This window comes from Xiphophorus couchianus, chromosome 1, assembly GCF_001444195.1.
Source record: "Xiphophorus couchianus chromosome 1, X_couchianus-1.0, whole genome shotgun sequence".
Lineage (NCBI taxonomy): Eukaryota > Metazoa > Chordata > Actinopteri > Cyprinodontiformes > Poeciliidae > Xiphophorus > Xiphophorus couchianus.
The window spans coordinates 1,670,371-1,683,564 of NC_040228.1; the positions used below are offsets into that span (position 1 = coordinate 1,670,371).

At 38.1% G+C, this 13,194-nt stretch overlaps 1 protein-coding gene across 1 annotated transcript in view; it reads right to left on the reverse strand.

The window, feature by feature from the left end:
* The window catches only part of vstm2la (V-set and transmembrane domain containing 2 like a), a 48,332-nt gene extending 41,514 nt beyond the window's left edge, over positions 1-6,818 (reverse strand). The window contains exon 1 of the mRNA XM_028021458.1: positions 6,465-6,818. Within this exon, the coding sequence (XP_027877259.1) occupies positions 6,465-6,582 (118 nt within the window). The 5' untranslated portion in view covers positions 6,583-6,818. The remainder of the gene's footprint in view (positions 1-6,464) is intronic.
* Positions 6,819-13,194: the final 6,376 nt, after the last annotated feature.

Consider the following 13,194-nt stretch of genomic DNA (forward strand, 5'->3'; position numbering starts at 1 on the left):
GTGATAATTTTCTTATGAGGAATGGGATTAAAAAGTGAACAATAATATTAGGGGAAACTTTTTTTGCAGCTACTTCTTTGCCAGTGGAAAATAAGCAGCTGGCCAATAATCAAGCAAAACATACATGTTGTCTCACTTCATTTATTCAAACTCAACTAACGGTTATTGCCCTAATAAATCACTAATGAATGTTTAATGCAGTAAAAGCACTTTTTAAAGGCAAAATGGAGTTGCTAAAATACGTTAAAATCTTTCATGTTTGAAAACTCTGTTAATCAAAACTACGAGTAACAACCCTTCCTTGGTTATAAGTAAAACAACAGATGTTACTTTAGACATTTATCCTAAAATGTCTAAAATCATCTTAAGATAAAATAAATGAATCCACATCTTCAGATACTTGGATGATAGGAATTCATTTCCTTTTGGAATAAAAGTATTTTTGAATTGAACTGAATCACCTTTTTACCCTGAACTGTAGCGTCACAAGGCAGAGAAATACTGAGTTTGATTCTAGCTTAAGTGCTACATACTAATGTGGGTTAACATTGAACACATCAGCCTCATAGCTTCAGGCATTTGCTCTTTTAGATTTACTACATAAAATCCCACACAGTCATATTTTCTATTCCGTAGAACTGGTGCTTTCTTAGAAATCTTATCATAAATCAACATACTGATGCGCTAATAAGCTACTTCAATTCTGTATCACAAAGACTCTTCAAATACAAGCTTCTGAACAAATCAGTCTAATTTAAGAAAATAGCTAAAAACTGTATGTAATATAATTTGTGTATTTTTTGCAGTGGTATGCTAAACACAATAAAAACTACCAACAGCCACTGATTAACTTAGCCTAGGGTGGATGAAAATACATGTACTGTACTTCACAATCTATCAGTGGTGAAAGTGTTGATAAAAATAAAGTATTCATGTGAAAGAAGGCTGTAGCTGCTGTAATTCTGGAACTGTAATATGTTAATTTTAATGTAATTTTGTTTAGCTTAATCAAAGAACATGGCTGTGCTCTTCCATGTTGGATGTCACCCGGATGAGCATGAGTATTTACATCTACAGTGATGAAGAGAGATGGTGCAGTGCGGCCGGAGTTTATTTTTCACTGAGGTCACCAAATCAGTGGGACTTTTTACAGTAGCCAAGATTTGCTGGAACTCAAAAGGAGAAAGAGTTTTAGTTGCAGCTCCAACACTGGAATAGTTTGCCTCTACAAATCAGGCAGCCTTCTGTAATAACTGTTTAAATCTCGTTTAAAGTCACATTTCTACTTTGACTTTCTTCCTAAACTAAGTCATTTTATTGGTATCCAGCCCCACTTTTAATCTTTGTGTTTGTTTCTGTTCATTTCTGCAACTGTAATCCTTTGCTTTCTATATACAATGCTGCTGTTTTTATGCTGCTTCATAAATAAATCTGATTGATTTGATTGTAAAAATTTCCTTATGCTGTTTGGATCATTGTTCATCATCAAATATGTTTCGGACGGTGTTCCTTTTTGAGTTTTCCATGGCTGTTGTTCCTGGTGGAAGCATTGATAATGTACAAAAGCCCACTGTCATGTCAGCGCATCGCCCACCATCACACAAGATGAACTGTAAGCGAGTGGGAGGAGAAGAGCAGCAGACGGCCACATTTGGTGTTTAATTCAGCAGAAGACACGAGTAAACTCCACAAGCTGCTTCATCTGCCAGTCTGACAGCAATGCTGCGTTGGCCATTGTTAAATATTTAATACCACTGCCTCGTGGTTCCGTTTAATTGTCGCCCCCTGCCTTCTCCAGATTGCACACCAGTTTTTAAGTAGATAGAGATGGGGCTTAGAATGAGCTTAACCACAGCAGACTGTAGCTGTATCTGTGCCAGATTTAAACTCAGACATCCATCTACTCAATCCCTCTCAAATAGCGCTACAGCGTGAAGGAGCAGCCATGCTTGAAGCCTTTAAAGCGACTGAGGCAGCCAGTAAGGATTCGCTGAATGAGTAAATTAGAAAAAATGGTTCAAATCCAATCCAATCTGGGAGCAGGGGCGCTGCTGGTTTTTCTGGCGATGGGGGTCAAAAGAGGGCGAAGATATAAAAGTCAGGCTTCGGTTTATTTGCCAGTAATGTCTTTTTTCAACATACAAATGTATGATTGAATAATCTGTGATAGAAATCGATTAACAATACCTTCAATACTGCTACAGTAAGATGTGTACAAAAGTGATTAAGAAAACTGCTATGAACATTATGTCAGTTTTTGTTTTTCAGATTTGTTAAGTCTACCCAACACCTGCTAATCGTGGTGTTATCCTGGATATTCATCATTGGAGGAGAGCGCAATTAACCAACAGTCAGGATTTTGGATTGTGGAAGGAAAGACAAAGTCCAACACATCCACATGGAGAATATGCAAACTCCATGCAGAAATAAATCATAATCTATTTATTCTCTTAAATTATTATGTTTTCAGATTGGAAGCCGTTCCAAAGCAAAGATAGATAACTCATCACTGCTGGAACTGCAGTCTACTGACATGCATTTAAATAACTTTTTTAATGTTTATGTTTCACAAAACATCCTCACTGCCCAAAGTGTTAGATAAATATGGTGGCTCATAAAAGTTCCTTAAAATTACAACTACTTTTGCTGCATATTCAGCAGTGACCTTTGCAGACGTGTTTATCACCATCTCACTAATTCTGCATGTTGGGATTTGATTGGCTATAACATTCTGAGCACAGTGCAATCCGTCATTGTTTCTGTTACCTGCCTGCGCAGCGCAGAAACAAACCTAAACATGCTGCCATGTTCGCTTTCACATCTGTGGAGTTAACACCCGCACAGGAAACGCTCCGCAGATGTTTCACTCTGAGACCGGGTTTAAAAAAGTCTCAGAGTGAGACTCTAACCACTGGAGACAATCCGAATTAAATGTTATGGTTTGACTGAAAACTGGGGGCAAATACTTTATTGTAACCATTTTCTGAGTCATGGAGAACAACAAGCACATTTTCTAATTGAATATGATGCCCCGGGTCTGTCCTTTTTTGAAGAATAGAAACAGGCCTTGTATTACTTATTTATGCTTCGGGAAAAACAGGAAATCATGGACAGATAAAAATGTTGAAACCAATGCAAAAATGTCAAATATGCTCCAGTTTTGCCCCTTATTTTTGGCACAGGTGGTCCTGTTTAAAACAATGATTTCTTAATGTTTTTTATGGAATAACTAAGTAAATTTAAGGTTGAATTTTTCTCAACATGTTTCTGTTCTTTACCAGGAATGTCCAATAATAGTGGACGTAGTTGTAGTTTTTAGTTTTTTTCTTACAAACTTTAGGCCTTCTGCTGGTAAAATGGCTCATTTACCCTTCACTGAATCCTTAAAGCAATTGATTGGCTGGAATAATCGCCTCACTTGCTCTTAATTAGGAGTTAATTGAAAAGTATCAATGAGTAAAACAGCGGCAGAGCAGATGTAGATTGGAAACTCACACCAAGAATTTCTAATTGATATTCTTTTTATCTTACTTCTTTTCTTTTTGTTTATCCTTTGCTGATTTCTGCTCCAGCTGGTGGAGTGACAGTGAAGAAAGAGGAAGATTAATTATGACCCTCAGGGACTTGGAAACAAGCAAGATGGGCCAGAATTGTAACACGGCTTTAGAAAAGCAGATGAGAGCTTCCCCATTTCTCAGCAAAGCCCTTAAATTCATGAGGGCGATGTGAGTCAGAGTGCGATCACCCACAGGTTGGGTTTTTTTCATAACAGAAAGAAAAAATAGAACAATTCTTCTGCAAATAATAAAGGTGTTACATGATTTCTTGAGCATCTGTCTTATCATCTCTGCTCTGTGAGTTATTTAAGTAGAATCCATCAGAAAATCCGATTTTCTAACACTAATATGCTCCATTCTTTGTTAATTAATGCAGCACAAGGCCATTTACTGTTTCAATTAAGAATTGGGAATTACACTACATGAATCTGGTAAAGCACTTGAGTTTAAAATCTCTTGTTGCCCTCCTCTTTTCTTGCTTTCTGCCCCGAGGACAATACAAAAACAAGTGTAGACGCACAAGCTCATTTCCATACAAAACCCCCACACGGTTCTAAAATATCTCCTCACACAGACAAACACATCATTCAGCTTGAAGAAAAAAAACCCCACCACACACGCAAATCCTTTATGTCACAGATGCAACGACATGCTGCGAGATATTATTCATATGGATCCACGTACAAGCAGCATTATGAATACTCAATTTTTTAAAAGTGAAAGAAAGAGAAATCAAGAAACGATTCATCACTGGGAAGGAAAGATGTAAACAATGCTGGGATCATCAAGGATTCGGCCACACTTTGTTCTGTGAGACTAACGCTGAAATGTACACAGTGACCATCAGATTTATGGAGAAAAAAATGATGTTCAAAGTCTTTTAATGTCTGCTGCAATAAGCTGAAAAGTCTGACGAACAGACAGGAAACATCAGAACGAAGGTAGGACGTCCAACAGAAGACAACTGTAAGAACACTTCGGCTCCCAGTTTAAGCCAACTGGATCATTTCCTCTCTAGCTGAGTAAACTGGGAAACATACTAGCTTACTTGTTCACTTTATGAGCCCAGCTGGTTTTAGGAAGGGAAACAATGTTGGGAAATAGTCTGAATGTATTAATAATACATTTAATTCAGTTCAAATAAAAAAAAGATTTTATTCATCCCAAAGGGGAATTAAATGTTGTTCTAAGTCCTTAATTCAGATTCTTCAGAGTTATTGTAGATGGTGATGGCTTTTGGCAGGAAAGATCTCCTGTAGCAGTCTGTATTGCAGCAAATCTAAAGAAGCCTCTGACTGAAGACAGTTTTACCAAAACAGTCTCATGTAGAGGGTCGGCCATAACTTTATTGATTTTATGAAGAATCCTTCTTTGCATCAATAAAGAACAGAACCAGCCTTCTTCATCCCTGGTTCTGATGCTGCCACCCCAACAGCCGATACTATACACTGTATTTATAAAGCACTAAAAGCCACTATAAACCTGAGCAGAATGCTGTACAGTGTAAAATAATAAATTAATACAACAAATGGTGGGCTCAGGTAGTGCTGGATAATAAAGTAATTACAGTATTTTATCATGGAACAACAAGCAACAAATAATAATAAAGATAGACTTTAAAATTCAATAGCAGATGATACATGTGGCCTATTCGTTTATTAGTTTAATGTTTTACCAGATGGATCTTGTAGTGAAACATGTTTGCAATTCTAGGGCTTCAGAAAGCAGCTCAGACACCAGTCAGCAGATTGTATGACGTCAAAGTAAAGTGCTACGTTTATTTTTTCTGTTACCTTTATCTGCACACAGAACTGAAATAATTTACAAAACTGGAATTATCCAATTACCATATCTCATCAAAATGAAAACAGGCTAGTGTTAGCAAAGGTCAGCAACAGCAGGACGACAGTTTACTGCAGCTGTGTGTGTAGAGTCAAACATCTTTAGGAAACTTAAGATTGTTCTGCAGAAACATTCATACTGGAGATCTGAAATGTTTGAGTCTATTGAGCTCTTATTCCACTTTCAATCTTTCCTAAAAATAAATAAAATCAACTTCCTGCTGTTCCAGCAGATCTCTTCCTCTGCTGTTTGAAGTTCTTTGAATGACATGAAAAAATAACATCTGGTTGGTATGATTTTCATTATATACAATATAATTTTTACAGTTAATCATATAAACCAACTTAAAGCTCCCAGTCGTACATCACCATGTATCACACTCTGCTCCATAATTCGTTTTAAGATTGTTTTTTTCCCCATTATCCTCATCCTATTCCACAAATTCACTCCCCCTCCTGTTACTTACACACTAAAACTTATCTCCTTTTTAAAATTTTTGTCGGCTTGAAACTTGCCCTCATTGCCACCCTGAAGCAAAGAGAAGCCACAGGGTTTATACATTTACTCTGCTTGCCTCTCCGCTGTGTCCAAGAACAAACACCAGAGGCCATTTAGGAAAAGCTCCTGGCTGGGGAGAAGGAGGCGGATTGGAACAGGATACAGATTTCTGTGGAAGCACTAATACAGAATATTATATTATCAGTCCATCAACCGCTGATAGGACAGGAAGGAGAAAAAAAAATTATGTCCATGCCAACTGCATCAGGATGGACAACAAGAACAAACCTCAGGAGGGTGAAATCCGCTGGGACTTACAGGTTGCTGCAGTTCCTCCGTAAAAAAATTAAAAATTAATAAAAACTTAATTCCTGTATGTATGATATAAAAATGTTCCTTTTAGTTTCAGTAACAGAGACAGCAAAACACTAATTTGCATCAGTTGCATGTAATCAGCAGCAACCTTTGAAGCTTGTGCTCTTTGTCTGCCTCCGCCGGTGAGCAGATGGCAGTACCTGTGCCAGCCTCTTCTCTGCCCTCACAGGAAAAGAGAGATGTAACACATACCGTTCCCAGAGATGCGGTTCTCCAGGTCTCGGTGTCCAGCCTGTCTTGTGGAGACACTAAGTTGCAGATAGAGTCCCAGGTAATGTAAACTCCCCAGCAGCAGCCTGAACGCTCCCATTTCTCCGCTATTTTCTCTTCTTTTCAGCCTCTTTTCTCTTCACATTGGGTAGAGTGCTTGGCGAAGATTTTCTTTTTATTTTATGTTTAGTTTATTTATCTTTTTTATTCCAAGTGAGCGGTTCCTTCTGAGCAGTGCTGGGGGAATGAAGAGAAAAGAAAAAAGTCTGCGTGATGTTCTCTGCCAGCTGCCCGAGTAAACTGACTCACTGCCTCTGTCCTGTCGGCTCTACATGCGGCGGAGGGAGACCGCTCCCTCTACGGGAAGTGCCGCAGCTTGCAGCGGGGAATATCAATTAAGAGAGGAGGGATATTAAACCCCCCTGTCTTTCTTTAGCTTGAAACTTAATCTTTTATTTTGGGAATGCGCTTTTATGAGACAGAAAGGGTTCCACTTTATTACTTTATTATGTTTTGATTAATAAAAAGTAGTTAATATTGCGTTCCAGGTACCTCGTAATTCGGAGAGTATTTGACGTTAAATCCGCGTGGTAGTTAACATAGTCGGGGAAATCGCGGTTTCAACATGGTGAAGTCCATAAACATTGTTCGTAAGTACCTCTAACAAACATCATTTCAGGTATTAATCCATCAGCATTATTCCAAAACCATTTTTATTTTGTTCAGCTTAGTGATGCAGGAGCTTCATGTCGCACTGTCACTCTCACATGTGCCATTTGATGCCAGGAGCAGCCATATTGAAGTCCGCCTTACAAGTCTTCAAACTCCTAACCCTAACCCTAACTGGGAGTGGTCAGAGTTGCCAAAAGACAAATATACATTTGTTTGTTGACAAACAGACTTGCTTATTTTATTGCTGTTATAGATAGCCTGCAGTATCTAACTTTTATGACAAAAATGTAATTTTTATATATATATTTGTTAAAACTGTCACCATGTTGTGACATTTTGCTACGAGACAAATAATTTGAAAAGATGGAGCACCTCCTCCCAGTGCTACTATTACAATTCATAGAAATGCAGTCAGAAACAACCCTCCTCCTGGCAGTAAGAGCAAGGAGGAGGGTCTTAGCGCTGTCAATCAATCTCATGTTCACGCTGATGCTGATTGTGCTAATGGCTGCGTCTGAGAAACAATTTACGCTTAAAGAAAAACTGTTTATCTGGCGTCATCGGTGGCTGTACTAACTATCCTGCTCACTGACATTGGAAAGAAGCTGTAGCCTGGTGCAGAACAAGGGGAAGTTGTAAGCTGCCTACACAAGCATGATTGACAGCGCTAAGACTCTCCATACACGAGGAGGCAGAGGAGCTGTTTTCTTCTCAGATTATCTGTCACATGCATTACTGTCAAGACATGGTGACAGTTTTAACTAAAAATTAAAAAACAGTTTTCTAAAAGTTACACTGCAGCTTTAAAAGTAATAGTAGAATGCTGTGACAGTGTGGAAAGTTCACTTATAAACAGCATTTTTTTAACAGTCATGAGAAATTAACTATGTTAGCTACAATATTTGTGGGGGAGGAGGGAGACGGGGTAACTTTTAACTTTTAACATATTTAAGCACTTTTACTAGACTTCTTTTAGTGGGAATGTATTTATTTATTATATTCTTCTATCTTGTATGGTTGTCTCCAGATGTACGATTTTAATGTTGTGTGGATGTGAATTAATGTGTGAGCAACAGATAACCTTAATTTCCCTATGGGATTAATAAAGTTTAACCTAACCTAACCTAACCTAATACAGAGAAGAAGCTAGGTCTGCACCAAAACAAAGCTAAGCGAAAGTAGCAGAACCCCAGTGGAACATCCCCGCAGCCTTCAGCACTAAAGATGTAAACTGGAAATTTCCTCCTGCTAGAAGGGAGTTTTCACTCTCTACTGTCGCCCTGTGCTTACTAAGGATGGTGGATTGCATCAACTGCTTTTTACTACATTTACTTTATGTATATTCTGCTAATTCTATTGAGTCTGTATGTGTAGTAATATAAATTAATACAATAAACTGAGTATTACTCAATAAGAATATCACTATTACACTCAACTAAGCTGTATCAAGCTAGGGTTGTACATTATTGGAAATAAAATGTGACTTTCTTTAAGTTCTTTAAGTAGCTTTCTGAGTGAAATAAATGAGCTGAATGGGCTCTTTGCACCTCAGCTTCCGCGTTCGGGGAAAAGTGGCTCAATCTTTTCCGAACTATTGAAGATGGCTCTTTACACTGGGTGTTTGCAGGGCTTGTCCAAGGTCACAATTAATGATGAACATCGATCCAAAGCCCCGACAGTAAGCTGGAGAAAGGTTTTAAGATGTTCGCCTCGTTATACACAGATACGAAGGTGAGTTTTACTTTCTTTAAACTTTGTGGCTAACATTAGCTTTAGCTTATGCTAGACATTTTTCTTGTAAAAATGTTCTATTTAAGTATCTAAACATTTTTCATCATTCATTAACGGACAATGTTTTTACCTTATGTTCAAGTATATTACGTGGTTTATTGTCGTTAGTGTCAGAGACCAAGTAACGGGGGATTTATGGTTCAGGCTTTTTGCTTCTGCAGCCTGAGGAACAACAAGCCCATAGCTTAACAGTAGAGCAGCTCTGGTGTCAGAGTTCTAGTACAGCTGACTGTTCAGGTTCAAAGTTGTTGCTTTTAGAAAAATGCGGCCGTGTTCCTTAAGGTCTCCGTGTTACTTCGCTTTATTAGTTTTGCATGTTCTTGTGAAGCAGGACGGTGTTTACAGCAGTGTGTACAGGCGGATCAGTAGCTCGGCTGTCTGGCTCTGGTCTGCTCTCTGGTTCCCATAAACTCTCTTTCAGGCTGAATACAGAAGTGATTCCATGGAAATAACACAGGAGGCTCCTTTACCTTCTTCTTTAGGCTGAAGAAGTTGATCCGGAGTGAAGTAAAGGCTGTAAACTTTGCTGTGCAGCGTTAGCTTTAACTGGTAGCAACGAATATTTACAAACCACCGTCTTCTTAATTCAGGACCGCTTGGAAATCCATGAAAACTTAAAAGCCCATTATACTGTATTAGGAAGACAGCAATGTTCATAGTATTGTTTTATTTGCGTCTGAAATAAGACTTTGTCTTTTCTAGCTGTCATGTAACTCAAAACGGAAAAACGAGAGCCGCATTTGCGCATGTGGTTGTGACGTCAGCGCGGCAGGTGCAAAGAGCCCATTGTAAACTCAGCAGGATGTTTCTCTGTCCATGGTGCTAAAAATCAGACCAGGTGACTGAGAAACAAAGGATGTAATTTAAGAAACAACTTCTGTCACAACCAGTATTACTACACAATGAAATATTGAATACAAATATATTTTCTTTCTTGGCCAAATAAGAAAGAAACATTATTTGTGTAAAAAGGAAATTATTCCATTTGTTTACTGTTCCAGATTATTTCCCTTTAAATGTCATATTTGTGGCAAAACACATCTACTGTATGTGTTGAGCAGCAGAGCATAACGTTTGCATATCCTGCTATTGAATATCGATTCATGTCTTCACTGACAGACGATACAAGATTGAAGAGGCAAGACATATTCACAGTTTATTAATTTAGCATTTAGGTCTCAGTGGTGCAACAGCCAGTCTGGCACATCCTGTTTACACACACATGCGCACACACACACACACACACACACACACACACACACCCCTATAAATCAGCTAGCTAGTCTGGATCACCAGCGGTTGCAGATGTTTGGTACCAAACCAAATCTGGACAATTGAAGGAGAGAATAAACAGACTTTCCAGCGGTATGAGATCCATTCTCAATTCTCATGACGGGTGTAAAATATAACAGAAAAAGCCCTCAGTAGTTGTTTCATGCTGCAAATGAACAGGATCAATGTGGAAGGAAACCTTTGCAGATGCAAGTGTAGATTAATGAAAGCAAAAGCATTGAGATAACAATATGCAAACTCTTCTTGAGCCTTTGTCTAATTAAAACAACCTGTAAAGACTCTGGTTATGGAGGGCCTTTGTACAGACAGAGGAAAGATCAATCTGTGGCTGAACAATGGGAAGTAGAGGCAGCCTGACATCATCCAATCATTCTGATTCACCACTTTATTGATGATGAGGTTGAAAAGAAAAAAGCAAAAAAAAGCAAAGAGGAATTGGATCAATACTGAAATCTGCAGGCAGACCCGTCTCTCCGTCCATGCCTGGTGAATTATCAGAAGCAGTTCAGAGCTTTCTGCCTACCAGGAGGTTTCAACAAACAGGTAAACATTTCCTCCATGTTGAGAGCATGTTGCAGTTAGTCGAACTCCAAGCGAGGCGTCGTCCAAATGTCGCTGGTTCCAACTGCAAGCTGTTGCTCTCGGCATGTTTAACGGAGTTAAAATGAGTCCGTCTGCGTTGGCGCCAAACAATTCAAGATCAACCTTCTGTGTGTGGAGCGTTGGGGTCCTGTGATGGCCAAACCCATGGCCACACTCTAAAGTCAGTTTTTCATACACACAACACCTCAGCTTCAATAAAACATTTATTAGTTGATTTGGATGCATTTGTTCTTTTTGTTAGCACACACATTTAGTTAGCATATGTATTTATATCAACTTAAAGTTCATTTTGTTTGCTTAAGATTAACTCTTGTTTGTTTCTTGCTGGTACTTACCTGACATGGAGTTGCCAGACAGAAGATGGACCAGGGCTCAGCAGGTGTAAATGATTGGACTGCACCACTAGTTCCTGCTGGCAGGGGGAATGTGTATTTTCTTTGTTTAGATACGTTTTTGTATTTAAGGAAATATTTGCATTTAGAGTCTAATATTTTTGATTTACATTTTTGGGTGTTTAGTCAAACTAGCTGTACTGTTGTTTGTTAGTAATTGTATTGTGTTTAGTTACCCCTGTTGTGTCTTAATTGGTCTGATCAGCCAGTATATAAACCCCTGTGTGTCATTTCTTTGTTAGGTCAGTTTGTTTGTATTTTTACTCGAGTTCAGTGTTCTTTCTTTGACCTCTTTTATGATCTCAGATGATCTTTTGTCATTTATAAATCTTTGGGTTAAAATAAAAAAAAACTATTTTACTAATATTGCCTGTGACTCCTCCTGGTTCTCAACTCGGTCCCTCACAGTTCCAGTAGCTCTGTAAAATAAATAAATAAATAAACATACGATTTCAGAATTTTGCTGAAGTCTGACATTCCCAAGACATCCTCCAGTTTAATACAGGAAGTACAGAGAGAAATAAAATGAGAATGTTAAACCATCACCACTCAAAGTCCCGTTGTTTTCCATTATCAGAAACAGTTTCTCCTGTGGGAAACAAAGCGAAAGGATTCAGAACGGAAAGAACAAATGACCGGCACATAATAGTTATCCTTCTATTTCATGATGATTAACAAATGATGGTTCATTTGCCCCTGCAGTGGTCATTAGAGACATGTTCTCCAGGACAATCAGTGGAGACGGATGCGTCTCTCCAGCAGAGCCAGAGTGAGTCTGCAGCAGCTGAGCTCTGCAGCTGGACAGCTGTGCAGCAGCTACCAACAGCTGCTCCAGGCTGATCATCATTTACTACGTCTGTGTGTTTAAATTAATGTTAGGATGCAATGATGGCAGGAAGAAATTAAGTTTGTCAGAGCTGGAACTCTGCTGTTTTGGTTTCCTGGAAGGGACCTTAGAGCTAAAAATAAACTAACAAATAATCTAATAATCCATTATTTTTTTATAGAGCAGTGCTATTCTAACTTCACATAAAACAGGAGAAGTTGCTAATCAGCAATAAACACAAATTAGTCTTATACTAAAGCTGTTCATTTACATCTAAGGAAGCAATATTCAGTATCTTTAGCTTCATCCTTCAATGTTAATTTATACATTTTATTAAGAAAAAAGTGACAAAACACCTGAATCAAGCTCATAGGTGTTAATTATACAGATGTGTACTATGTTGGTAAAACAAATTCACTGTTGCAGTTAAAAAACAACCTTACTTTGCAAAATGCAACATTTAATTATAGCATATTTGCTTTGTATGTCTAGTTAGAACACGATTGCTCTCAGAAATGAGACATTTTGTCTCAGTGAGATTTAGCTGTAAATAAGTACAATAAGTACAAATAACTGCAATAAAATAAGGAGAAAATACATATTAAGAGTTTTTTTTATTAGATTCCCTGTGACACAGTTCATAGCCCCCTGTAATTCTCCCTTTTGCAGTAGCATAAAAATGAAGCCTGAATGTTCTGTCTTGACATTCATCAGCTCACATGATGAGAGTGAAGTTGGTTCAGATATGGGGACATTGAACCCCATCAGTTTTTTTTACTCTGTGACGTCACGTTTCAAAATGGCCACCTCGTATCAACAGTAGCAGTTTATGTTTATTTTACAAAACACAGAAGTCTAAATTAATGTCACACGTAGCCCCTGCAACTCTGAACTGAAGAAATTAAAAGTGGTTTAAGTTTATTGAATGTAAAGCTTAAAACTATATTCAGAAAAAAGTATTGTGTTTTATGCTTATGGGTGTCGCCATGTTGAAATCTTCTCCAACTGTCAAGTACAGCTGCCTGCAGAAGTCCACTTTAAAGATACACCATATAACTTATAAAAAATTGTCTTTTTTTTTTACATATTTGTTAGAACTCACTATGTTGTGAGAATATATGACAGATAATCTGAA